At 41.1% G+C, this 27,483-nt stretch overlaps 1 protein-coding gene across 6 annotated transcripts; it reads left to right on the top strand.

The window, feature by feature from the left end:
- Positions 1–481: 481 nt before the first annotated feature.
- SEC22C (SEC22 homolog C, vesicle trafficking protein) lies at positions 482–27,167 on the top strand. Of its 6 annotated transcripts, none has more exons than XM_037828867.1 (7): positions 482–557; positions 14,293–14,501; positions 17,294–17,457; positions 20,460–20,639; positions 22,838–22,956; positions 24,151–24,216; positions 25,900–27,167. In XM_037828867.1, the coding sequence occupies exons 2-7, from the start codon at positions 14,320–14,322 to the stop codon at positions 26,098–26,100; spliced, it is 912 nt and encodes a 303-aa protein (XP_037684795.1). In that variant the 5' UTR covers positions 482–557; positions 14,293–14,319; the 3' UTR covers positions 26,101–27,167. The 6 variants fall into 6 exon arrangements, with proteins under 6 accessions (XP_037684795.1, XP_037684791.1, XP_037684790.1 ...); XM_037828863.1 differs by lacking the exon at positions 482–557 and adding an exon at positions 779–902; XM_037828862.1 differs by lacking the exon at positions 482–557 and adding an exon at positions 796–907.
- Positions 27,168–27,483: the final 316 nt, after the last annotated feature.

Genomic DNA, 27,483 nt, shown 5'->3' with positions numbered 1-27,483 from the left:
CGATCTCAAGGAAGCTTCCTTTGACCAGGCGAGAAGCTCCTGCAAATGCCCTACAAAATCCTGTTCCTCTCTGAAAAGCACATATATGTATATATACACGTATTTGTGTGATTCTTTGATGAGTCCTGTCTTAACACAATGTTTAGTGTCAGGAGTTCCCTGCTGTGGCCTCAGTGACTGGCACCATGCCAGGCACACGGTAGGGGCTCAACATTTGTTGAATGAAAAATAGACGAACTGTCCCTCCCAAACTCCTCCCTCTGTGGTTGCCTCCGACCCCAGGCTGGGACGTCTCCCTCCGAGGTCGGACTTTGGCTCCCCGTCCAGGTTGGCAGACGGCCGTGCTCTTTGGATACCCTGTCTCGAGTGTCCCGCCCAGCCTCGCGGACCGCGGAACCCACGCTCGGGGCGTGTCACGCCGACCCACGGAACCTTCCCACCCCGGGACGTCAGCCCTGTCCTCTGCACCCGCAGGAATCCAGCTTAGACGGCGAAACCTTCTTGCAACTTCGGGCGGTGAACGTGGGACTTGCCCGCCTGAACCTCAAACTTGGCGGGTGAGAGCCGGGAGGTGGGAAGAAAGTCGGGCAGAAAGTTGGGCGGTGCGGACCCCAGTCACGGCCACTCTGCATTTGGGTCGTAGCCCTTTAAGAACCGCTCTATTCGCCACTTAACCAGAACCGGTGGTAGAGGCGCGCCAAGATTGGTCAGTTCAGTTGCGGGTGTCGCTTAGCAGCAGCGTATGGGGGCGCAAGGCTCGCGCATGCGTACCTCTTCCTACCTGCTCCTGGGTCGCCGGGAACCTGAGCCGGGTCCGCCCGGTGGGCTTAGGTTGCTGAGGAGGCTGTGGTTTGCCGGGCGGCACGGCTGGCTGGTGCTGACTCCCGGAGGCTGCAGTCCGGGTGAGGTGAGGGGTGGCGCGTGGAGGCGGGCACCGCAGCCCGTTAGCCAGGAGCAGGCGGGGCGGGCCTGGAGGTGGCGGTGGCCCCGAGCCCATCCCGCCCTCAGGCCCGGTCTAACCCCGCGAGTTCTTGTGGGGCTTCCTGGAGTCCTCTGCTCCCTGATCTCCAGCCGGCTGCTCCCGGGACCTCGGGACGACCCAAGGCGTGCTTCTGCAGGGACCCTCGGATGATAGATGCACGCTGAGCACTTCCCCCAGTGGGAGGAGACGGGGTGTGTCCAAGAGAGAGGGTGATTGTTTCCCTAAATATCCACGGAGCTCACGTCAGAGAATTGTTTAATTTTAATAGTAAGTTTCTGTTAGCTTGCAGATATTATGACTTGGTTTACCAAATACTGGACGTGCTGGGCCAACATCAGCTATAGGAGGTGATGTACGTTTGTGTTCATTATGGGTTTACACATAGACTGCGGGAGCACTCCAGGAAAAATTGGGTTTGTTGAACTCAAACCACAAGGAATATTCCTATGGTAGTAGTTGGTGAAATATGTGACATGGTCTGGGGAAAAAATATGCTCAGAAACAATGGATAGGCTAAATCTTGTTTTACACAGAAAGAAAATGATCCTGATGAACATAATTTTAGAAAAATGAAAATGGAAGCTATTGGAAATGGTTTAACATTGCTATGTAGAATTAAATTGGCTTGATAGAGTTTGCTCCAGAAAATACATTTTAGACAGTGTTGGTAGAGTTCTCATTTAAGTTTGCATTTACAACACAGAGGACATCGTAAAGCCCTTAGTTTTTATTACTGGAAGGTGCTTTGGAGATCATTTGTTGCATCCAAAAGGTGACTGATGAGGTCGGAGAGGAAAACTGACTTATTCAAGGTAATACAGTGCATAAGGAGCAAACAAGTATAACCCCAGGCCTTGACTCCTTTACTAACAGGTTTCTGATTAGTTCTGAGTGTTAGTGCTTTAGAAGAAGGAATTATTTTAGAGAAAGAAAATAGAGTTGCTATAATCCGAAAGTTGGATTATGAGTTTGTGTTGGAATCCTGGCTCTACTTCTTGAGCATTGGAGCTGCAGTTCTCCCAGCTGTCCAGTGTAGATTACACCTACCTCATAGGCGGTTATGAACACTAAATAACATTATGGATGTAAAAGTTCCTAGCACATAATATTGGTTCTCATCAAGTTCCGTCCTCTACTCTTCTCAGCTTCTGACAAATGCCAAAGTTGGCCTCCACCCTTCTCCCATCCCATCCCCAAGCAAAACTGAACAAAGGAGCCTACTGATCTACAAATTAGGCAACCAATTCTCAAGCCTTATGTTTGAAGGTGAATTCTGTGAGGGGGGCACCCCTCAATTTTGTCTTCTGTGTTATGTATTTGAGGAGTGGGGAATATTCCTTGTGGTGAACACTTGTGTTTGAAATTTGTATCCCAAATGAAGCTCGTTTTGCTTCTTTAAATTCCTGTTTTGTAAGGCCTAGTCATTTAAAACCATTTCTCTCTCCTTTCTCTATTTGGGGTGGGGGTGAGGGGATGGAGGATGAAGGATGTATGCTGTGGGGATTTGGACAGCCTACAGCATAGGAACAAAGTCTTTGCTGCTTTGCTGATAGAATAAGGATAATCTATGACATGAGCAGTTTAAAAACAGAGGCTGGGAAGAGGATTTAGGAATCGGGGAAGGCAGAATAAAATATGTATTTTAAAACCTAATAGCATAGATGCTGTATATTCCATTACTACTGCACGTTATACTTTGAAAATTTCACCTATACAAATCTTCTCTGTTTCTCTTTAGAGATTTGTTGTGGAAAAGTGTTTAAAATATTGGTCAGAATTATGGCAAGAGATCTGGAAACCTACATATCCTCTTTCAGTGAGTGAAAATAAGGCAGCCCTTAGCTCATTCATTCATTCATTTAGCAGTTTTTATGGAGAACTTCCTAAGACATGCAGGGCACGGTGCTCAGTTACAAAGTCCACTGGTCTGTGGAAGGAGCTGATTAAGACCTGGAAGACAGACCAGTGCCTCTGTGTGAACACGTTGAGGTGGGCTTTGTCCTTGTGGAATAAATAATATTTTTTCTGTAAATTTGAGATAATTTTCCAGATTCATACCACTGCTTTTCTTTTTTAAACTGAACACTAGCTGTCTGCCAGCAGCTATTTTAATGAACCCTGAGATTATAGTACCTTCCAGTATGGAAATGTCATGTAGTTGTAGGGCTCCTTACCATAGAACATGCCCCTCAACATTCATGCATAAATCCGCAGAACTATAGTTAATTACCAAAAGAGATTATTATTCTACTAGTGGAGATTTTTTTTTTTAGGACATTTAAACATAAAAAAGAAGTGTGAACATAGTTAGGTTAGCCGTACATGGGGGCCTTAAGTAATTCTTTTTTTTCCCCAACTTTTTATTTCCTAATAATTATAGATTCAGAGGAGGTTATAAACATAGAGCAGAGAGGCCCTGTATTGGCCCTTCACTCAGTTCCCTCCATTAGTTACATCTTATGTAACTTATATAACAATAGTACAATATCAAAAGCAGGAAATTGACTTTGGTGTAAAGTATGTGTATAGTTCTATATCATTTTATCACAGGTATAGATTTGTTTAACCACCACCACAATCAAGATTTAGCACTATACTGTCATCATAAAGATATTTCTCTTGATCTATATTTACATCCATCCCCCTTTCCATTTGATATTGCCAGGGGAATAAATTATTGCTTCATTCACAAAATATAATTTAGAGAATTCCGTGAGGTATACTCTATTTTATTTGTCCATATTTTTACTTTTTCTGTTATTCGTTATTCCTTCCTGATGTTCCAGGATTTCTTCTTTTATCATTTCTTTTCTGTTTAGAAAATTTGCTCCAGCCATTCATTTAGGTAGGTGTGCAGGCAACAGATTCTCTTAGTTTTCCTTCATTTGAGCATATTTTCATTTCCCCTTTATTCATTTTTCCTTTTGTTTTTTTGTTTTTTTTAATGCATTTTTTATTGTGGACTTTAACATATAACATAACTGATAACTTTCAAAGTATGATTTAACAAATAGCATATTTCAAAGAATGTCATGGGTTACAGTTCTACAACTTCAGCTATTAGTATTATTGTAAAATATGACATACATACAGAAGGGTGTTAACTTTTGAGGTACAGCTCAACAAGCAGTTACACAGGTAATTTCAAAAATTGTTATGGGTTACATTTCCACAGTTTCACTTCTTTCCTTATTATGAGATATAGGGTATATACAGAAAAGTGAAGACTTTCAAAGCCCACTTCAATGAGTAGGTATAGAGCAAATTTCAAAAAGTGTTATAGGTTACCATTCCACCATGTTATTTACCACCTTTTAGCTATTCAACACCCCAGTATCTAATATATATATAGATATAGTTTCAGTACTCATAGACCTTTGTTAAATCTTATCTCGTTTGTTGCTACCCCTTCCTCTCACTTAATCCCTTTCTCCATTTTCAGGGGTGTCTACACAATGAGCACCCTAACTTGTTCATATTGAAAGGGGGTGCGACAGGGGGAAGGGGGCTGCATCTGATTGTTCTTAAACAGGCTGTTGCCTCTGGGTTTTAGGACTTGTCTGGCATAGGAACACTCTGGTGGATCTGAGTTTCTGAAAGATAAAACTTAGTGAGTGAATCTTTTATAGAATCTCAGGTAGGGACCTAGGTATTTGGGGACAACTTTTGGTAAGGGCATGGCATACTGTTGCCATTTGGGATCCTGCAGCCACTGTGACCTCAGCTTGTTACCTTTCATTTTCCTCCTTTTGGTCAAGTAGGCATTTTTAATCCCTCACTACCAGGGCCAGGCTCATTCCTGTGAGTCATGTCCCACGTTACCAGGGAGATTCATTCCCCTGGGAATCATGTCCCTCATAAGGGGAAGGTTAATGGATTTATTTGCCAAATTGGGCTTAGAGAGAGAAAGGCCACATGTAAGCAACAAAAGAGGTTCCCTGGTGGTACCTCTTAGGCATAATTATAGGAAGGCTCAGCCTCCCGTTTATAGCCCTAATCCCCTTCTTCCTTGAAGGATATTTTTGTTGAATGTAGAGTTCTGAGTTAACAGCTTTTTTCGTTTTTTTTTTTCTTTTTTCTTTTTTTTTTTCATTAGCACTTGAAAAATGTACCACTTCCATCTGGCTTGCATGGTTTCAATGAGAAATTCACTGTCCTTCAAGTAATTTTTCCCCTATGTGTAATGTATAATTTTTCTCTGGCTGCTTTCAAGATTTTTTCTTTGTATTTAGCTTTCGTAAGTGATTATAATATGTCTGGATGTCGATTCCTGTGGGTTTATCCTGTTTGAAGTATGCTCAGCTTCTTGAATCTATAGGTTTATGTTTTTATGTCAGATTTGGGAAGTTTTCAGCCATGATTTCTTTGAATATATTTTTAGCCCTGTCCTCTTTCTCATTTCCTCTGGGTCTTCAAAGACACAGATCTTTTGTTGTGCTCCCACAGGTCCCTGAGGCTGTGTTCAGTTTTTTTCAGTTTACTTTCTTTCTCTTGTTCAGATTGGGGATTTCTATATTCTGTCTTCATGTTCCCCAGGATAACATGGAGAACATCTATTCTGCTGTTGAGTTCATCCATTGCATTTTTTTATCTCGATTACTGTATTTTTTAGTTCTAAAATGTCCATTTTGTCCTTTTTTATATCTTCGTTTTCCTTACCAAGACTGTCTTTTTTTCATTTGATTCAAGTGTGTTCATAATTGCTCACTGAAGCATTTTTATGATGACTGCTTTAAATTCCTTGTCAGATAATTCTAATATCTCTGTTATCTTGGTTTCAGTGGCTGTTTGTCTTTACTCATTCACGTTAAGATTGTCCTGACTCTTGGTATGATGAGTGATTTTCAACTGAAACCTGAACTTTTGGGTGTTATAGGACTTTGGATCTTAATTAAATCTTCTGCTGTACTGATCTTCATTGACACTGCTCAGGCAGGGTTTACTACCACATTATTGGCAGGTAGGGGTAAAAGCCCAGGTTTCCCACTTGGCCTCTGTTGACACCACTGAGGGAGAGGGACTGCTCATTGCTGGGTGGAGGTGGGGATTCTGGCTCCCCACTAGGCCTCTGGCTTGGGGCAGAGGTGAAAGTGCTGACTTTCCACTGGGCCTCTGCTGACACCCCTCAGCCTGGAGGGGGAGTGGTGCCTCATTACTTCTGGGTGGGCGGGTACTAGTCTGGGCTTCCCACGGTGATCTTCACTGACATGGTGATCTTCACTGAAGGCCTTGCTAATGCCCTGTAGCTCCCTACTTGACCTCCTATGCCACTACCCTAGTGGAGTGGGGGTGGGGAAGTTACGTCACCTTGCTGCTGCTGGACATGGGTGGAAGTCTCTGCTCTTCTCTCTGCTTTGGCTGGTGGGGTTGGGGATCAGGCCACAGTTTTCTCTGTGGTATTTGGCTGGAGTAGAGCAAGTTTTGTCTAAAAGTTTTCTGTCTTGCTCGGCTGCCTCTTTACTGGTTTTCTGGCTAGAGAGAGCAGGTATTTTTTTGTTGGGGCATTTTTATCTGTGCTCATTGGCATTTCTGGGTTGCCAGCATCTCCAGTACCAAGTCTGGGAGGTGAGGCAAAAAGAAAACCCAACAAACTCACTACCATGTCATCCTTCAGGTCCTAAGATCTGTTTCTCTCCACCTTTCAGGGTTTTCTTTTGTTTGATTTACATGTGATATTCAGGGTGTTTAGTTATACTTAGTGAGAGGAGTAGGGGGGAGAAAGTACTTCTGTTCCATCTTTCTATAAGCATAAATTCCCAGCTCATTCTTTTTTGAGCATTGGACAAATCTCTTATTCAAGTACACAGATTGCCTCATAATAGCTCATAACCTAAATTTGCAAACATCAAGTCCATGCATATGCAAAGCCCTTTACCAGGCACCATGGTATGAAGATGAGCCCCTCCCTTTGTATTAAATTTTTCCTTTGTCTTTTGGAAAACAAAATGCCTTTTCACAAAGGAAAAAAAAATGTTAAGGGTATTGTCTCCATTCCTAGATTCTTCCATAGCAGAGTGTAAAATCCCTCATCCCGTCAGGCAGCTGCCATCCTGTACATTCCACACACTCACATACACAGAAACACAAGTGGCAGTTAAGACCACATGGTCCCTTTCATTTGAGCATCGTAACTATTTTTAAAGATTTGTAGTACTAATAACTTGACAGAACTAAAAAGCTTTAAGAGTTTTTATTTATTTTGAATGCTAATATTTGAGGAAAAGTGAGTTTGATCACCAAAGGGCAAGATAGATGAACTAGAGGAGTCTAGAGAGAACTTTTGGGTCCTTTAGAGAGTGGTAGAACTGATCCTTATGATTACTATCATTTAGATATGTCACACTTTCCTTTTTTTTTTTTTTTTCATATTGCATTTTAATTTTTATTTTATTAGAGCAGTTGTAGGTTTACAGAAAAATCAGGCAGAAAGTACAGTTTCTATAACACCCCCCCCCCAGTTTTCCCTGTGATTAACATTTTGCATTAGTGCAATACCTTGCTTACAACAATTAAAACAATATTGTAATTATATTATTAACTATAGTCCATAGTTTACGTTAGGGTTCATGTTCTGTGTTGTACAGTTCTATAGGTTTTTTTTTTGTGTGTTTTTTTTTTTAAATTCAGTTTTATTGAAATATATTCACAAACCATACAGTCATCCATGGTATACAACCAACCGTCCACAGTATAATCTTATAGTTATGCGTTCATCACCACAATCTATTTCTGAACATTTTCCTTACATCAGAAAGAATCAGAATAAGAATAAAAAATAAAAGTGAAAAGAGAATACCCAAACCATCCCCCCATCCCACCCTATTTGTCATTTAGTTTTTACTCCCATTTTTCTACTGATTTTTTTTTCAATTTTTTAACTTTGTTTATCAAAAAATTAAAAACAAACAGGCAAACAACAACCAAAAAAACCCCACAACATTTCAAACAAAGCAATGGATTAAGGAAAACAAATAACCTAAAATAACTACTTTGCTTCCAATATGTTCCTACCATACCCCAAGAAAATTAATAAACCATGTCCAAACAGAGGAGTAAGAAAAACAAATAATCTAAAATAACTACATTGCTTCCAACATGTTCCTACCATACCCCAAGAAAATTAACAACCCCTAAGAAAACAAAGGAATAAGAGAAAAAAAAAACCTAAAATAACTCTATTGCTTCCTACATGATCTTACTATATCCAAGAAAGTTTACAAACCATAATCATTCCTGAGCATTCCCATAACATTGAGATTACCCTCCATAGTTTATCTGTTCTTATTACATTATCATTCCCCCTCCACTAATTGGTATCTCTAGGTCCCCTACATTCTACAGTATAAAACATTGTACATTTTTCACAGAATTCACATTAGTGGTAACATACAATATCTCTCTTTTTGTGCCTGGCTTATTTTGCTCAGCATTATGTCTTTTTTTTTGTTTTTTTTTTTTGTTTTTTTTTTTTTAATCTTCATTTCATTGAGATATATTCATATACCACACAGTCATACAAAACAAATCGTACTTTCGATTGTTCACAGTACCATTACATAGTTGTACATTCATCACCCAAATCAATCCCTGACACCTTCATTAGCACACACACAAGAATAACAAGAATAATAATTAGAGTGAAAAAGAGCAATTGAAGTAAAAAAGAACACTGGGTACCTTTGTCTGTTTGTTTCCTTCCCCTATTTTTCTACTCATCCATCCATAAACCAGACAAAGTGGAGTGTGGTCCTTATGGCTTTCCCAATCCCCTTCACACTTTCCTTTTTATTGGTTTAGCACAATACTTGTGCCATAGAAGACATTCCATAAAGACACCATTAGATTCATGTATTCATTCAGGAAATGGATTGTCAGCCAGTCAAGGATGTTTTCGGCTTGACGGAATAAATGCATACAGTTTTCCCTTAGAAGAGCATACAATTTACTCTGTACCCTCAAAATTATCTTTCTTATTTTGCCTGAGATGTTTCTGTCCTGTCTCCGACTCTCTCAGAATCTCATAGATTCACTGTGTTTTCTTCTGGCCTCAGTATCTGTATATCTTAATTTAAGGGTCTTTTGGATGTTATTGTTTAGACTATAAGCTCTGGTCTGTAATTGATCTTGTCTTTCCCCCTGTCTTTGTCAGAGCTTTGTAATTCTTTTAAAAATATTTTAAAATTAAATATTTCATTCAGAAAAGTATAGAAGTTGTGTGATTAACCTCCATATTCCCATCCCCTGATTTCCTTTTTGGTACCAGAGGTCTTGGCACTGGCTGCTCTCAGCCCACAGTGCCTTATGGCAGTTGGCCTGTCCCTTCCAATGGTGCTGAGAACCTAGTAGTTTATGGTTGTGATGTGCACCTGCATGTATATGAGTGTTAAGGGACAGAGAGGGATGTGCTCAGTGAAGAAGGCATTCCTGGGGCAGTGTTGATGTGGGGGTGGGTTAGGGCATGGTTGGGGATTCCTTAGGTAAGGAGGACTTGTACCTCAGGGGTACAGAAGTCAGGGGCCAATTGTACTGGTCTGGTTTGAAGCTAGATGCCTCCAGAAAATAATTCAAGAATTCTTCTAACTAATTTTCAAAATAACTGTACTGTAGGATTAGAAAATTTTTTTGCCTGTTAATTTGTGTTGGCTGTACCGACACAGACATCATTGTCTCTGTTTTTCTAAAACGTTCATTGATTCCTACATTTATTCATTCATTCACCAAAAGTTTGAGTCTACTATGTGCCATGCATCATGCTGAGTGGGCGTATACTGGTAAACATGGTCCCTGTCCTCACAGGGTGATAGGCATGGATGAGTGTAAGTCAGATGTAATAATCCAGTCATGAAAGGGCTGCAAAGAAGAGGGGCATGACTCTACCAGATCCCACAACAGAGGGATAAGATCTGTGAGAAGGTTGGGAAGACTCCCCTGAGGAGATGGCAGTTGAGCTGAATTCTGAAGGGGGCAGGAAGAGAGGTCCACTCTGGAACCTGAGAGTCTCAGCAGGTTTCCCATTCTCCAGAAAAGATGTAACATGTAGGGGAGAAATTAGAATGTGAGATTCCTTTAAAATTGTCTTTAATCCTTCTTAACTCACTTGTTAGTTTGAAATTTAAAAATATATTATGTATAATTTTGATGACTCATGCAGTTATAATGGCACCACATTTTGGGGAAATATTTTCATTTTACTAGGAGTGGTTGAAACAAGTAGGTACTCATGAATGTTAGGGGCATTCAGAATGTTTCTGTATTTTCCCTGGGGCTTTTCACATTTTTACTCCCCAAAGGAAGTTGTGGGGAGATGGGGCAAATGGACTCTGCGGGGTGTGTTGGCTGGTAGTCTAATTTTTCTTTTTGTTTTCTTGTGTTCTTATACCACTGCAGTTCCTACATGTGTAAAATAGGAATTCATTCATTCATTCCAGATACAGTCTTTATTCTAAGAATTACATTTAGGTAGTAGAAATAATAGATTAGTACAATAGAGAACAAAGAAGTAGGTTCTCTGGGAATTTAAAGAAGGGAGAAAGTACTTCAAGCTGAGCAAGTCTGGGAACATTTCATGGAGAGGATGGATTTGGGACAGATATTGAGGGTAGAAGCAGGATTTGAATGGAGTCGGTCAGGGGCGTGGCACTGCAGGCAAAAGTGAAGAATATGTATTACACAGGCATAGAGGTGAAGAGAGTAGTGTGTGTCCCAGGGGTACTCTTTTCTACTGCTGAAAAGAGTTGAGATTCAAAATATGGTTACTGTGCCGGTTTGAATGTATTGTGTCCCCCAAATGCCATTATCTTTGTGGTCTTATGTGGGGCAGACCCTTGGGTGCTGGTTGGATTTGCTTGGAGTGTGCCCCACCCAGCTGTTGGTGATAATTTTGATGAGATGTTCCCATGGAGGTGTGGCCCCACCCATTCGGGGTGGGCCTTGATCGGTGGAGCTATATAAATGAGCTGACTCATAGAGAGGAAAGAGAGTGCAGCTGGGAGTGATGTTTTGAAGAGGAGCAAGCTTGCTAGAGAGGAACGTCCTGGGAGAAAGCCGTTTTGAGGCCAGAGCTTTGGAGCAGATGCCAGCTGCCTTCCTAGCTAACAGAGGTTTTCCGGGGGCCATTGGCCATCCTCCGATGAGGGTACCCGATTGCTGATGTGTTACCTTGGATGCTTTGTGGCCTTAAGACTAATTGTGTAGTGAAATAAACCCCCGTTTTATAAAAGCCTATCCATCTCTGGTGTTTTGCATTCTGCAGCATTAGCAAACTAGGACAGATTTTGGTACCAGAGAAGTGGGGTGCTTTTGCTGCTGAGTTTGCAAATACCAAACATGTTGGAACGGCTTTTCAAATGGATAAGGGGAAGATTCTGGAAGAATTTTGAGGAGCTTGATAGAAAAGGCCAAAACTGCTTTACAGAGACTGTTTGTGGAAATATGGACTCTAAAGATACTTCTGATGAGGCCTTGAACAGAAATGATGAATGTGTTGTTGCAAACTGGAAGAAAGGTGATCCTTATTTTAAAGTGGCAGAGAATTTGGCAAAATTGAGTCCTGGTGTCAGATGGAAGGAAGAATCTGGAAGCAACAACCTGGAATACTTAGCTGAGGAGATCTCCAGACTACGTGTGGAGGACGTACCCTGGCTTCTCCTTGCAGCTTATAGTAAAATGCAAGCGGAGAGAGATAAACTTAGAACTGAACTCTTGGGTTCAAAGAAACCAGAGGCTGATGGCTTGGAGGATTGCAGGCTTCCAGGGGGTAGAATCCCAGAAGCTACAGCTCAACGTGAGGACATAACCAAACATGGAACCCAGCTGCCATTTCAGTACAAGCCAAGATTGAAAAAGGAGTTAAGCAGAAGGGATTTGTGGAAAGTCCTATTGTCTAATGGCTTTGACCCCTGTGTGCTTCATGCAAAGCCAACAGAATTTTTGCGAGATCTTAATAGACAGAGCCATTGCCGGTCTGGACTGGAGGAGACAGACAAGGAAAAAATTAAAGGAAAAATCTCTTCAAAGACAGAGCCATGGAGGTTGAGGTCTGGAGTCAGGAGGTCTCGGGCTGGGAGAGCGGAGCAGCCCACATGCATGGAAAGGGTGAGTTTGACCTGGAGGTCGAGGGCGGGCTTTCCACCTCAATTCTCTGGAAGAGTTTTGCCATCTGAGGTCCCAAAGAGGGCGGAGCACATTCCCAGGGAACTGGGGAGAGCCTGGCTGCCACCACACTGTTCTGAAGGGGTTGAGCGTGTGCCCCGGAGATGGAAGGGAATCCGGGAGCTGCCCCGATGTTTGAGGAGGGTGGGGCCGAGAAGGTGGTCTCCCCAGTGTGTGGATATGTTGGAGCACTCACCCAAGCATTTGGAGAGGAAACAGCTGCCAAAAAGGCCCTTGGGAAGGGTTAGACTCCCTCTCTCTCAAGCCCCAAGGATGCAACGTTGTTCTGTTAATGAGTCTCAGACTTTGAAATCTAATGGAGTTTGTCCTGCAGGTTTTAGGAACTGTTTTGGTCCTGTTAACCCTGTTTTCCTTACTGTTTCTCCTTATGGCAATGGAAATGTTTATCCTATGAATGTCTCTCCTTTGTATATTGGAAGCACATAACTTATTCTAAGTCCACAGATGCAAAGCTAAAGGAGAATTATGCCTTAGGACCCACCATGCCTGTAATTGATTTTGATGGGATTTTGTACTTAACTTTTGTTACTGAAATGATTTGAGTTTTTGTGGTATTGTGATGGAATGAATGCATTTCATATTTGGAAAGATGATGTCATTTTGGGGTCCAGGGGGTGGAATGTGCCGGTTTGAATGTATTGTGTCCCCCAAATGCCATTATCTTTGTGGTCTTGTGTGGGGCAGACCCTTGGGTGCTGGTTGGATTTGCTTGGAGTGTGCCCCACCCAGCTGTCGGTGATAATTTTGATGAGATGTTCCCATGGAGGCTTGGCCCCACCCATTCGGGGTGGGCCTTGATCGGTGGAGCTATATAAATGAGCTGACTCAAAGAGAGGAAAGAGAGTGCAGCTGGGAGTGATGTTTTGAAGAGGAGCAAGCTTGCTAGAGAGGAACGTCCTGGGAGAAAGCCGTTTTGAGGCCGGAGCTTTGGAGCAGATGCCAGCTGCCTTCCTAGCTAACAGAGGTTTTCCGGGGGCCATTGGCCATCCTCCGGTGAGGGTACCCAATTGCTGATGTGTTGCCTTGGACGCTTTGTGGCCTTAAGACTGTAATTGTGTAGTGAAATAAACCCCCGTTTTATAAAAGCCTATCCATCTCTGGTGTTTTGCATTCTGCAGCATTAGCAAACTAGGACAGTTACACTCCTAGAGTTCTTTGGAGGAAAGGTCCACTAGTGTGTATGTGATGGTCATCCTGCTTAAAGGACCTGACAGGATCTGTGAAACAGCATGTATGGACGCATGAAAAGACCCATTAAAGCTGTATTGGCCACCTCACTAATCCCTGGCCAGATCCCACGTACAAATGTACAAGTCCTCTATGGATGGGGGCTGAAACCCAGCCCATGCTCTGACCACTGAGCTGCTACAGATCCGTGTCCACCTCAATAGTACCTTTTTCTAACTTTCCATTGGTACCATGAGGACTTGATCTGTTTCCTTTTGTTTCTTAATGGTGCTCCCATATCATGGCTAACTATTTAGTTTTTACCGTAGTAGAGTTCAGTAATCATTTTGAAGACTGGCTCTGTATCACACATTTGCAGACATCCAGGAGGACATAACTCTATCTGTTCCATTTTTACCTTCTCCTTTCCTTGCTATACCAGCATTAGGTTAGATGCTCAGAATCCCTCTAACCCCTCCATCTCCCTGCAGGAGAGGACATGGCACCTAAACTGCTCAGCACCTAACCTCCCTGGGTGACCTGAAATGCATAAGTCTGCACACCCCAAACCTGCTTCTTCAGTGTCAGGTGCTTCCTGTCCCTTTAGGGCCGTCTTGCTACCTGTGTCCCTTCAACTGTCACTGCTATTGCTCCTGAGCCTTTCTGGTCCTGCTTCCTTTGCTTCTCTATTCTTTTCTCCCTCACCCTGGTTGACTCAGTTCTGGAGAAGGGAGAGATTCATCAGAGAAGAGGAAGAGAAGGATTACAAGTGAATAGACCACTAGAGAAGATAAGGAAGGGAAGAAAGTTGGGAGTGACATAGCAGTAGAGGGAAGGGAAATATAATAAAAGCAACATTTGTAATTATAATGGGGGTGAGATGGGACAACCCAGGGTGAACTTTTCAAGGGGAAGGTGTCTCTGGCACTATCGTCTGGCCCTCGGTAACAAGGTATTCTTGCTTTCCTCAGGTATCCTCATGACTTCTCCTGTGGACCATGTCCATGATCCTTTTTGCCTGTGTAGTACGGGTAAGGGATGGACTGCCCCTATCGGCCTCCACTGACTTTTATCACACCCAAGATTTCCTGGAATGCAGGAGACGGCTCAAGACATTAGCCTTGCAACTGGCCCAGTATCCAGGTCGAGGTTCTGCAGAAGGACGTGACCTCAGTATACAGTAAGCAAGCATATTCTCTTTTCCAGAATGTCAGCAAAATTTGAGTTATTTTTAACTACATGTTGAGGTAGCATTATGCTGATCACATGCCTTTAGTTTAGTAGTTTTTATCCTCACTGAGTTGCAAGGGAGGAGAAACAGATGAGGAAAGAGACACTAGCTTATAGTGTAGGGGAGGGAAAAGGATAAGAATGATAAGGCAAAGAAAATAAGAAAAAGACTTCATTTATAGTCATCTCTGTCTTTTTTGTTTAACGTTTGTTTTGTAACAGGAGCAGGAGAGTGAAAAATGAGTGAGACTAGATTTCTCTTCTCAAGGAACTTAAAGTCTAATAAGGGAACAAAAGAAATATATGACTGAATATAATACAGTGAGAAAACTGTTTCAATGGGAATTGGAATCAGTGATTACAATAATCATTGTAATAATAGCTCATATTTTTGAGTGCTTTGTATATACCAGGCCCTATTCTCAGTGTCTGTGTGGTTTATGAGATAGGTAATAGTATTACACCTGTTTAAGAGAAGAAGAAACTGAGGGTAAGGGACTTAACTAAGGTTAGACTGTTAGTAAGCAGTAGAGCCAGGATTTGGACCCAGGCAATCAGACCCCAAAGCTGCTCCTCATCACTGTATTACATCATTTCCTGCTCTAGGATAACTTAGCGCAAGAAGCAGGTCATTCTATGGAGGGCCCAGGGGTGAGACAGGCTTTAAAATATATAATGGCTTGTTATAAATTTCGTATCTATGTTTTCCAGTTTAGGCCTTTCTTTACAATGTCTCTAGCTCTCCCTGAATAATAAATTTTTAGTCAATCTGATAAGTTGGGTCCATTTAGGGGAATTAAGCCTCACAATCACAAAAACAAGTGGAAATGTCCTGACCTCTGCCAGAAGAGCTGTGGTCTGAAGGGGGGGCCTGGCAGCAGGCACTGCAGTGGCCACACTGGTGGGCCCTGGGGCTCAGGAGCAAAGGCCGGGGTACATCTTCCACATCTGAGGCTCTTTTCTCTTGGTGCCTGAAACCGCTTCGTTGATAATCCCTTCCTCACTGTGCTGTGGTCAGCTAGCATTCTATGGGAGCTTCGTACTGTAATTCAAATAGGAAACCTTTTCTCCGTTAAGGGCTATTTTTCACAGAATAAAGAAGTCTACAACGTCATAATGAAATGCTGGGTACCTTCAGTAATTTTTGAAAAGAGGAGGATGAAATGTTCTCATTTAATTTGAATTAACTGCTCACTATTATTTTCACAGAGGATAACTGGAACTTTCTTTTCTTACAGGTTAGCTGTACCATAGTTTTTGTTTTGTTTTGTTTAAATAATTAGGGGGTCATCTTTCTTATAGCAATATCTTCATCCTGGAGAGACCTAAGCCCTTTTAGAGGATTCTTTTTATAAGGAGGGCCATCCTTTTTTTTTTTTTAATTGAAAAGTATTTATATAGAGACTTCTAGTTACAACAAGATCGTAGATCAGTATAACCTAAAAATCCCTCTGCCAGAAACACCCAGCAATGTGGGTAACTATATATCAAAAATTCTTTTAAATGTAATAGCTGAGCTTGCAAGAAAGAACTCTCAGGTGCCAGAATGAAGTGAGATAAATGTGTGAACTGACATAAGGCTCCAGGGTAATCATTATGGTAAACTTGGAGCTTGAGTTTCGGCATTTGTAAGGGGAGAGGCCATTGGACCTATGGAGGGTGGGGTGTTGGAACTGAGATCCATGCATAATGGAAAGAAATCTTGTCAGGCTGCAACCCTAGTGAAATGTTGAGAGGTGAGATAGTCTACCCACTGATAACAGGAGTAGCCCTGGCTTTGGATAGGAAGGAAAGGTAAAATCTCACTTAAGAAACTAAGCCCTGCTTTTGTGCCTCCAGTAGAGTTGAAGATTGAATTTAAATTCCCCAACGTCTAGGAATTCCTAAACCAAAGTTCACACATCTGTATGGGTCCCAGACTGTTGATATGCCTGGGGTAGTTGGCCAAAGCCAATGCAGAACTACTCTGGAAGAAGTCTGCCACAACTCAAGCCTCAAAGGGTTTTTATAGGAAAAAAAGTTTCATAGTGATGACCACTCAGTAAAAAATGGCAACACACAAGAGAAAATATTCCACAGTGAGTGGGAATCGTAGACACCAAAGATAGGAGATGTAGAGCCCCCAGAACTTGAAAAGATAGTGAAATAGTCTGAAAAGGAGTAGGAAAAGAAGAAAATCCCTGCATTTGTATTATGAGACCAGAATAACCTAATACCACAACCAGATGAAGACCATACAAGAAACGAAAATTATGGGCCATCTTACTTAGCATAGACAAAAAAAGTCCTAAATAAAACATTAGCAAACTAAATCCAGCAGTCATATGTGTATGAATATGTATAAATTCACACCCAAGGGTTTATTTCAGGGTACCAGGATGAATTAACATTAGAAAATCTATTCGATGTAGGTTGAAAAAGCAAAACCATTTTTCTCAATAAATGCACAGACATCTGAGGCCAATTTCCCCAAAGGAATGCATCTCTTACTCATTCATGAATAGATAAGAATGATCTCACATGATCAGTGGCTAATGCTGCTAGACATGTTAAAGGAAGTATAAGAAAGGCACAGTCCCCGGAATAGGTCTAGCTGAAGAGTCAACATATATGTAACAAGCAGCTACAGGATTGTTCAAGACCAAGCAAGTGCAGCTTCAAGGCCAGGTTATGTCTGAGTGTAGGATGGAAGTTCACATGGGTCTGTTGCCTGGTAATGTCCATGTCACCCTTTTGTTTCAGTTTTTCTTCTTTGGGGGATGTGGCCTGCATGGCCATCTGCTCCTGCCAGTGTCCAGCAGCCATGGCCTTCTGCTTCTTGGAGACCCTGTGGTGGGAATTCACAGCTTCCTATGACACTACCTGCATTGGTTTAGCTTCCAGGCCATACGCCTTTCTTGAATTTGGTTTGTAACCCTTTTCATATTTATTATTCTCTTCTCCAGCGTTGTATGTATAAGTCTAGATTTGGCTTGAACTATCAAGGAAAATCATTAAAGTTGCAATAACCCATCACAGCCTTGGAACCTTAAAATTCACAGCAGTCAAAGTGGTTTAACACTACAGTTTTTCTTCTCTCCAGAGGTGGGGTCAAGGTAGAAAGACTTAAGGACCTGTATAGGTCCCCACCCACCCCACCCCCATAGCCCTCTGGAACAGGTGTCAGCAAACTGTGGCCCATAGGCTAGCCACCTGTGTTTTTTTTGTTTTTTTGTTTTTTTTTTTCTCATTCCATTTTATGCATTTGCCTTTTAAATTACAAAGAAGTAAAATGCAGAGTTACAAACCCAAAATACAATAGTATTGGCATTTATATTTACCTCAGTTGTTACGCTTATAGGAGATCTTTATTTCTTCAAGCCTCTTCGATCTATGGTCTATGGTCCTTTGCTTTCAACCTGCAGAACTCTCTTTAGCATTGCTTTTAGGGCTAGTCTAGTGGTGATGAACTCCTTCAGCTTTTGTTTACCGGGGAATGTCTTAATCTCTCCCTCATTTTTTTTTTTTTAAATTCAATTTTATTGAGATATATTCACATACTATATAGTTATCCAAAGTGTACAATTGGTTGTTCACAGTGCCATCATATAGTTGTGCATTCATCACCCCAATCTATTTTTTGAACATTTTCCTTGTACCAGAAAAAGTAAAAATAAGAATAAAAAATAGATGTAAAAAAGAACACCCAAATCATCCCACCACCCCACCCTATTTTTCATTAAGTTTTTGTCTCCATTTTTCTACTCATCCATCCATACACTGGATTATCCACCTGTTTTTGTAAACAAGGTGGAACCACTGTCATTCTCATTCTTTTATGTGTTGTCTGTGGCTGCTTTTGCCCTACAATGGCAGATTTGACTAATTGTGGTAGAGACTATTTGGCCCACAAGCCTGAAATATTTACTGTTTGGCACTTTAAGATGATGTTTGCCAATCCCTGCTCTAGAGCACAACTCCTCAAAGGGAGGTGTCCTAGTTTGCTAATGCTGGAGAATGCAAAACACCAGAGATGGATAGGCTTTTATAAAACGGGGGTTTATTTCACTAAATAATTACAGTCTTAAGGCCACAAAGCATCCAAGGTAACACCTCAGCAATCGGGTACCTTCACCGGAGGACGGCCAGTGGTGTCCAGAAAACCTCTGTTAGCTAGGAAGGCAGCTGGCATCTGCTCCAAAGCTCCGGCCTCAAAACGGCTTTCTCCCAGGACGTTCCTTTCTAGCAAGCTTGCTTCTCTTCAAAACATTACTCCCAGCTGCACTCTCTTTCCTCTTTGAGTCAGCTCATTTATATAGCTCCACCCATCAAGGCCCACCCCTAATGGGTGGGGCCAAGCCTCCATGGGAACATCTCATCAAAATTATCACAGACAGCTGGGTGGGGCACATTCCAAGCAAATCCAACCATCACCAAAACGCCTGCCCCACACAAGACCACAAAGATAATGGCATTTGGGGGACACAATACACTCAAACCGGCACAGGAGGTATGCAAACTTGTCCTTCTCATGATGAGATAAGTACAGTGACAATAAATATTTGGAAATTCTTTTAGCAATTTGATGTTGCTGAAATATTTTTAAATTGTATTTTATGAAAGTATCAGTGTACAACAGTTTGGAAATAAGAAAAACATGGTCTTTCACACAGAGGTTTGAGAAGCACTGCTCTAGAAGAGGATAACTCTTTCAGGTGCTACCAGAGAGGTCTTGCAGAGGGAGGCTCAGGGGCTTTGGAATATAGCTTAATAATCATAGCCTGTGCTTTTTTTCTTCCAGGTGTGATTTAAGTCATTTTGAGCTCCTGGAAGAATAAGGGTAGAGGTCAGAGTTGGGAGACATTTTATGGTCTCTGGGTAAACAGCTGCTCCCTCTGTGATACTCTCAAAAGAGGGGCTGGCAGCAGTTAGTACAAATGTTCAGGTGCACAGCCAGTGCCTGGAAGGGTTGCCACTTAGGCATGCTGGCAAACACTGCCATAGCCTCACATTCTCTTACGAGGTCCACAGGCTGATCCTTCAGGGATGGGGCCAGCATCCCCTTTTGGTGTCACCCTAGTATGCAGGCTTTGGCCTAGAAGACTAGTGATGCAGACTGAGAGTTCTGCCCACATCTCCCTGGGAGGTCTTAATCAGGCTGCTGCTCCCAGCCCCGCTGCTGCCCAGACCGGCCAGAACTGTGGTTTCTCTGGGCTGGTGGTTGACTTGGAGCGGGCTGGTCTTGTGCTCTTCTCTCCCCTCCTCTCTGCATGTACCTTCTTTCCAAAACTGTGTGCTTGATCTGACAAAAGACCCTTCTCCAGCATCATGTTTGCTCATTAGTGAGTGGAAGTAGAAGATGAGTAAAAGTACATTGATATTAGAATTATACATGATTTTGCTTTGCTAATGGGTATGAAACTTCACATCAAACCCTTATTAAGACTTGTTAAGTGATTAATACTAAAATTTAAAAAATAATTAAAACCAGACATTTCAAATATATAATAGCATCTGGTACAGCATATTCACATTCATTTCTAATATTTTTCTCACAAATTTTTTTTTGAGATAATCAGGTCAGGAATCACTGTCCCCATTTTTCAAGCTTAGAAACAAGTCTGTGATTTGCCTAGGATCCTGCTATCAGTAGTGGCTAAGATTCAAGTCCCTGTTACCCCAATTCCCTCTTCACTGAGGTTTCCTTGATGTATTGTTGCATTCTTTATAGACTGTCAAATTTTAACTACTCTGCTCTGGAGAGATTGATCACACTGGTGTTGATGTATAATAACCATTTGGCTTTTAACCACTTCTGAATCTGGCTGATTTATTAGCTTTCTTAGAAGTGTGAACTTCATTTTGCATATATTGTTTATAACATTCATTCTGATTAAAACACACAATTTGGTTTGCTCTCTTTTTGCAGACAGCATCATTCAGAAAGTGAAGTGGCATTTTAACTATTTAAGTTCCTCTCAGATAGAGAGCAGCCTGGAAAAAATTCAGGAGGAGCTCACGTTCCAGCCTCCAGTGGTTCTTACTTTGGAGGACACAGATGTGGCAAATGGGATGATGAACGGTCACATACAGATGCATTTTGAGCCTGGTAAGTTGCCTGCTATTCTCTGATGTTGATGAAGATGAGGTGGTTTTATGCATTTCAAATGGACGTTTTTTTTTTTTTTTAACTAGGGAGATTTTTTGGAAGGGTACTGTGTCTAAAATATGTGGGGGGAATTATGGACTGATCCTATTTCCAGGTGGCTGTTACAAAAATACTAGGACAGTGGGTTGGTCTGAGGGGAGGCTACACTTATGAAAATCAGAGTGACTTGGCAGGTTGTTTTCATAACCATGATGAAGTCTACAGGTTTAAATCTTGTAAACAAGACTGTTCTCTTTTGGTGGAAGTTACTTATTGAACTGTACAGATTTGTGCATTCTCTTTATATATTCATTTTTTTTCTTAGACAGTGAATCCTTATCTCATCATATTGTTTAGTGAACCATTGCCATTTCTTGGCCCAAATTGCCACCGAGAAACCACTGCCCTCCAGTTGGAGGGAGGGCTGTGATGTTGAGAGTCTTGGGGCAGGGGCCAGAGCCAGGGCTTCCAGTGCTCTCCTTGTCTGGCTCTGAGACCTGGGGCTCATCCCTGTGTCCCTATGGATCTCAGTGTTCTCACATGAAAAGCGAGGTGTTCATGGATGTGATCACAGAGCTGTGGCATCCGTGACTGAGTCTCATGAACACATTTAGCCACTCAAGGCCTAATACATAACTAAGCATAATTTTTTGCATGTTTACACACGTATAGCGATAATAGTGGATATTTACGTTCGTAGAATTCTGTAATGGTATAAAAGCTGAATCCTTCTCTAAAAGACAAAGCTGTCTACACTATAATAATATAGTCTCATTATTTTGTTTTAACTGTTTTATATGAAACTCATTGCTTGAATTTCTCAAAGTGCTTTATTAAAAATGTGAATGTTTTTGGCTTAATTTTGTATTTTGCTTTAATCTGTTTCAACCAATAAATTCCTGGATTGGCTTTCTTACCAGTCATGCCAATTGATAAGTTGTTTTAATTTATACTGGAAGGGAACTTAACTTTTGTAAAAGGAAGCCTCGATAATTGAACCCAAGCTTCTCCCTTATGCCATATATGAAGACAAGGATACCTTTATGTAATACATAATTGTTTTTTAAATACTTAGACCCTAAGAGGAGAAAATCTGGAAAGTGTCAACTTACCTACCTTTCTAGGACAATTTACTGTGATTTGACTCTCCTTATTGTCCCGAGGCTAGAATCTTTACAGGTAGCATGTTCTGTTCTAACGGGAACTTTGAATTGCTCAGTGAAAACTCTAACATACTAACAATAGACAATAAATTGGATTGCAGCTGAGTGTGTGTGTGCATGTGTGTGGAGAGGGATTGTAAGGCAAGAAAGGTTGACTTTAAAAGAGCATAGCAAGATAGTGAATCAGAATCAATTTCATTGATTATCTTTAAAGAAAGAAAGATCATTTGTTCTAATTATAGTTCTAGAAACAACTTGTAGCTTAAATAATCACTTTCCCTCTCCCCAAATATTTTAGAATTTTTTTTTAATTTGCATTTTCTGGGAATTACTCTAAAAGCACACATGATACTGAATGCTTTCCTTGTCAGAAAAAGTGGGGCATTTTTACAAGCAGAGGGTTGAGGTGTGTGATAGAAATGCTTTCAGAATTTGACAACCAACTTATAACTAAAGCCATTATCTTCTCTAGCAGTATAAAAAGTTGCTTTAATCAAGATTTCTCAACCCCAGCCCTGTTGGTATTTTGATCCAGACAATTCTTTGTCATAACAACTGTCCTGTGCATTGTAGGATGTTTGGAAACATCCCTATCCTCTACCTACTAGATGACTAGTAGCAACCTGCCCTTAGTTGTGACACCTAAAATTGTCTTCCAGTATTGCCAGATTCCCCTGAGGGGCCAAATTGTCCTGGTTAAGAACCACTGTTTTAAATAGAAAGTACAGTAAAGCACTTGAAAAACCTGTGCTTGCCCGGAGAGGGTCCTCTATCTGGAAGAAACTCACCTCAGATTCCCAGATCCATTCTGTCCTTCATTTCTTGCCTTTTCCCCCCTCTAACTTCTGCTCCTATTTAAGTTAATATGTTTGTAATTCTGTGTTTAACATAATGAATCTATCACTGATGGAGGTCTAGTTAGTATTTTTGTTCATTTTTCCTTTGGTGTAGAAATTATTTTCACTAGACACTTGTTTTTTTTTTTAAATTGTGAAGCTCCTAATTTCCGAATGGAACCAGTGACAGCTCTGGGTGTTCTCTCCCTTATTCTCAACATCATGTGTGCAGCACTGAATCTCATTCGTGGAATTCACCTTGCAGAACATTCTTTAGAGGTATCCTTTTCTTTACAGTTTAAATTGAAGGATGCATGATATGATAGAAGAAACTGATTGGGATATATTTTATTTATAAGATTTTTATTTTTAATTTTTTTTTTTTTTTAATTTTTAATCCTTGTAGTAAGTTGAACACATATGAAAACAGCTCTTATGTCTGTTGTCCCAAGAAGCCAGAGGGGCTGCTGGGATATTGGTGAAAAAGGGACCACTTGCTGCAAGGATGTCAGATGCCCAGGGCCTTTGGGCCCCAGGACTTCAGGGGCCGAATTGTTCATTCAGGGCAAAAGTTTGATTCTCAGACTTTACAGTTCAGGCTCTCTTTTTCTGAGGAAAAAGTTATATTATAGTAAATTTATGTCACGAAGCTACCACCTTTTCTGTGTCTTTGCCAAAGAACTGTATTGCTGGGAAGTTCATCTCCCAGCCTGCTTATCTCAAAGCAAGTTTCTATTTCAATGCTTTTTAAAAAAAAAAAAAAATTTAATTTTAAAGTATTTCAAACACTTTTAAAAGTATAGACCCATTGACAGCATAAACAGATAGATGCTACTTTAAAGACAGAGCCATAATGCTCACACCTATTATGTGATGACTAAAGTCCAAAGCGTGGCTGATATTGGACCTCAGGAGTCCAATGTAGACTGACCTGTTTGGAGAATGGCAGCACCATAACTGCCTGTTTCCACATCCTGTCTTTGGCCAAAGACTTGTCTTTGGTGCAGCAAGGTTTCCAATCTTACTGTTTTTATTTCTCATTAGTTTATTGTTTATGACTCTTGCCAAGTGTCAGTTTGCACTAGAACAGACACCTAGCGAACAGGATGATTAAGACATAGTCCCTGCCTCATGGCTCGCATAGCATAAAGCAGAGCATGGTAGCAGCACTGACCTAGGAGTGGGGGGAGTTAGATGAGTAGGATTTCAAGAGGTGGAGGAGTTGGGGGTATTCCAGGCTGAGGGCTTACCATAGACACAAGGAGACAGGAGAGTGCATGGTGCATCCAGGCCATTGAAATGGTTACATGCCAATCCCTGATCTGGCACATAAACAGGGACTTGTGTCTCACTGGCCAGATATTCGGCACTATCAACCATACCAGACTTAATGAGGAGTAAAGTACTCTATGTCCTTTCATATTTCCTTTCATCTAAATAGTCCTTTCCTTGTGTTCCTCATATCTGCTTTAGGTTGCCCATGAGGAAATTGGAAACATTTTGGCTTTTCTTATTCCTTTCATAGCCTGTATTTTCCAGGTAGGTGAAATGTTGATCCTTTGGTGAGGGGGTTAAACCTGATTTTGTTCTTCTGTTGAAGCATCAGCAAGTTTCTAAAACCTGTTTTTGTCCTACCAAAGTCTTGGTTCAAATCATGGACAATACCAAGCCAATAGTTCAAGGACTTTAGGCTCCTCCTGCCCAATCCCCTCATTTATAGAGGAGGAACTTTGGCCTCATAGACAGGGAAGGCCACTTATCCAGGGCCACAGAGCCATTGACAGCAGCAGAACAGAAATTTGGATTTTACTCACAAGAAGGGAAGAATGAGATTGCAGTAGGGATTGGGTTGGTCCTGACTAGTGTGAGGCAGAGTCTTGCCTTGAGCTTATTTATTGTGCAGAAGTAACATCTATGTATATGTGTGTGTGTAAACATAGAACTAGTTCATATGGAAAAATTGCTCTTTTTAATAGTAATACCATCAGACTCAAATCTATTCTTAGGAAAGGAAACAAAAATCAGAACACTAACTGGAGGGCTTTGATTATTACATAGTCATTTGCAAATAAGCTATGTACTTAAAAGGTGGATAGAAAGGATTTTTTGAACCCCCTATAGGCAGAATTAATTCTAGCAGAAACCTGACTCTAATTCTCTTTCCTCATCCGCCATATGGGTTAGGACTTCAGTACTTACTATGCATGCTTAAGCTTTTTTTTTTTTTTTTAATTCCCATTCTCAATGCACTTCCCCTCTCCTCCACATATGTACTAGAATGGCTTGTTTTTAAGAATTACGTGATTACACAAAAGAGAAAATTTCAACCCAAAATCAAAAAGGCACTTATTTTTTAGAAAACAAGTCTCCAAAACCTTGGACATTGTCACTGGACATTTCCTAAAGCCTGTATTTCAGGCATGTCCGGGCAGCTGATTTCTCACAATGCCACTTCATTCCTTCAAAATGCATTCCTACTTGGGTAGTTCCTTTGATAAGGAACTCTCTCCCTCCCACTTGAACTTGAGCCTTTGTCAGACTGTTCATGTTTGAGAAAGTGCTTTTTTTTTTTTTTTCATTGAACTGAAAAATTATTTCCAGCTTTTGCAGGACAAGAGTGGCCCCTTTTCTGTGTGAGAGCCCTACACAAAATATCAGTCACTTCCCCCTGCCATGAGAACTTACCCTCACTTAGGGATGCTTTTGAAGAGGTGATAAGGACAATGGCTAGGGATCAGTGGTATTCAGTGTATTTGTGGCTCAGGAGAAAGCATGGCTTCCCCTCACCAGCTTTCTCACCTGTCGTGGCTAGAGTTTCTCCAGGTCTGCTGCTCCCTGAAGGAAAACTTCATTTGGAGGACAGTCAGTCTTTCAGGATAACCTGGCCTATCTCTCTGCCCCTTACCTGCATCTCTTCTTTCTACAAGGCTCACAGCCTGGTCATTGCTGCCTGTGTTTCTTAAATTCCTTTTAAGAGTGTTGTGCACTAATTCCTCCTGTGATGACCTATTTCACTTTCCTTCTCTAAATCCCCAGTCGTCTCTTGTTTGGTAATTAACAGCAACCTATCCAGAGGGCCCAAGCTTCTTTGTAATGAATTCAATTTAGTAAGCTAATGTATGCCGAGAAATTATGCTGTGTGTGAGAGGTGTGAGTCTTGCTTCTGACCTTGCGGCCATTTCATTGTTGCTGATCATAACTCCTCTTGTGGTGTCATTTCAGTGTTATTTATACCTGTTCTACAGTCCAGCCAGGACAGTGAAGGTGGTGCTGATGCTACTGTTTATTTGCCTGGGCAACATGTACCTGCATGGGCTGAGGAACCTCTGGCAAATCCTCTTCCACATAGGAGTGGCTTTTCTGTCTTCCCATCAGATACTGTCACGGCAGCTTCAGGAGAAGCAGTCTGACTGTGGAGTGTGAAGGAGACACCGGGTGACGAATGGATCCTTTGATTTTCTTTTGAGGGTCAATCTGTGTTTCCCTTCCTGCTTCTCAGCTTCACCTCAAGTTTCCATCCTTGAAGTTCCTTTCAACCTGACTGGACTGATGAGCCAAGGATTTGGGATTTTTAACAGGTGCAGTTGAAGCACAAGAAGACCACTTGATAACGAGTCCTGGTTTTGTGTCGAGCGTTACCGCAGAATGTCCCGTTCAGTGCATTTACTTGAGACAGCATAATCTAGGGATTCATTCAGAAAGAGCATTTTTGGAAGATCAGAATGGAGTTATTTTGATCTTTTAAATTGAATAGTGTATAAACCATTAGATTCAATAATACTAGTTTTAGTAATGGGCAGTTGTCTCCCAGGAACCACTTCAAAATCCAAATCAGCTTTTAAGTCTAAATGTGGCTTGGTTAGTTTTTTGAGTGTTAGTATAGGGTAAATTAAAAACTTAAAAATATGGTTCATAAATATAAGCTAGATCAATTTTGTTTACATCTTTTGATAACTTAAGTCTGATATGATACCTTTGAAATATTTAAATATATTTTGGATATAAATTGAACTTTTCTTCGTCTAGGATTACAAAAACACAGGAAATTTAAGAAAGCTGAGTTTATTTAATTTACATATAACCTTTTGTGGTGGTGGGAATGTGCTTTAAAGATGGTGCAGAAATTTTTTTTATTTATTTGCAGGATATATCTGAATATTTTTTAGATTAACGGAGTAATCAACACTATCAGGTCATAAGCTTAGAAGCACGAGCAGACATGAGTATCAGGATTTCTTTCAGTCGGCCATAAACTGTAGAGTAGGTGAGTGACTCAGATTAGTGGCACTTGACAAACTCAGTTGGGGGAGGCTGCTGTCATCAGCATTTTTGTAGCTGAGTGCCTGTGATTTTAATGATGATGAATACTTGACCCTGAGTACCTGTTCGCAGAGGGCCTTCCTAATTAATTACTTCTCTACACCGAACCTTTCCAATAATCTTAATTGGATCAAGGGCCTCATTTTTTATGAACAAGTGATAAATCAGTATTATCCTTTTTTTTTTTTTTTTTTTTTTTTTAGCTTATAAAGATATAGTTAACCCTGTGCTCTGGAAAGTTACTTTTCTTTCTCTCATTATCAAAACATTGGTTGATTACAGTTTCCCAAATATGGGTCTGAATAAGATCCCTTAGGTCTCCAGAAATTTCAGCACCACTGTGGAGACCATCTGAGAAATTTGCCCTTTCGATTGTTCTTGGTGAAAGTCTGGAATCTAACCACAGTTGCATGGAATACTTTGGGTTGAATTATGTGGTCTTGATAAATAAAAAAATCCTATTTCAGTAGTTAATTTTAGAAGTCA

The sequence above is a fragment of the Choloepus didactylus genome, chromosome 1 (genome assembly GCF_015220235.1).
Source record: "Choloepus didactylus isolate mChoDid1 chromosome 1, mChoDid1.pri, whole genome shotgun sequence".
In the NCBI taxonomy this organism is placed as follows: Eukaryota; Metazoa; Chordata; class Mammalia; order Pilosa; family Megalonychidae; genus Choloepus; species Choloepus didactylus.
This window is presented reverse-complemented; position numbering and strand designations above follow the sequence as displayed.

Bases quoted from the DNA above. Each gene is read 5' to 3' on its own strand.
- SEC22C (XM_037828867.1), top strand. From the start codon at position 14,320: ATGTCCATGATCCTTTTTGCCTGTGTAGTACGGGTAAGGGATGGACTG. The intron at 14,502-17,293 runs GTAAGCAAGCAT...CTTTTGTTTCAG, and splicing joins GGACGTGACCTCAGTATACA to TTTTTCTTCTTTGGGGGATG. The intron at 24,217-25,899 runs GTAGGTGAAATG...GTGTCATTTCAG, and splicing joins TCATAGCCTGTATTTTCCAG to TGTTATTTATACCTGTTCTA.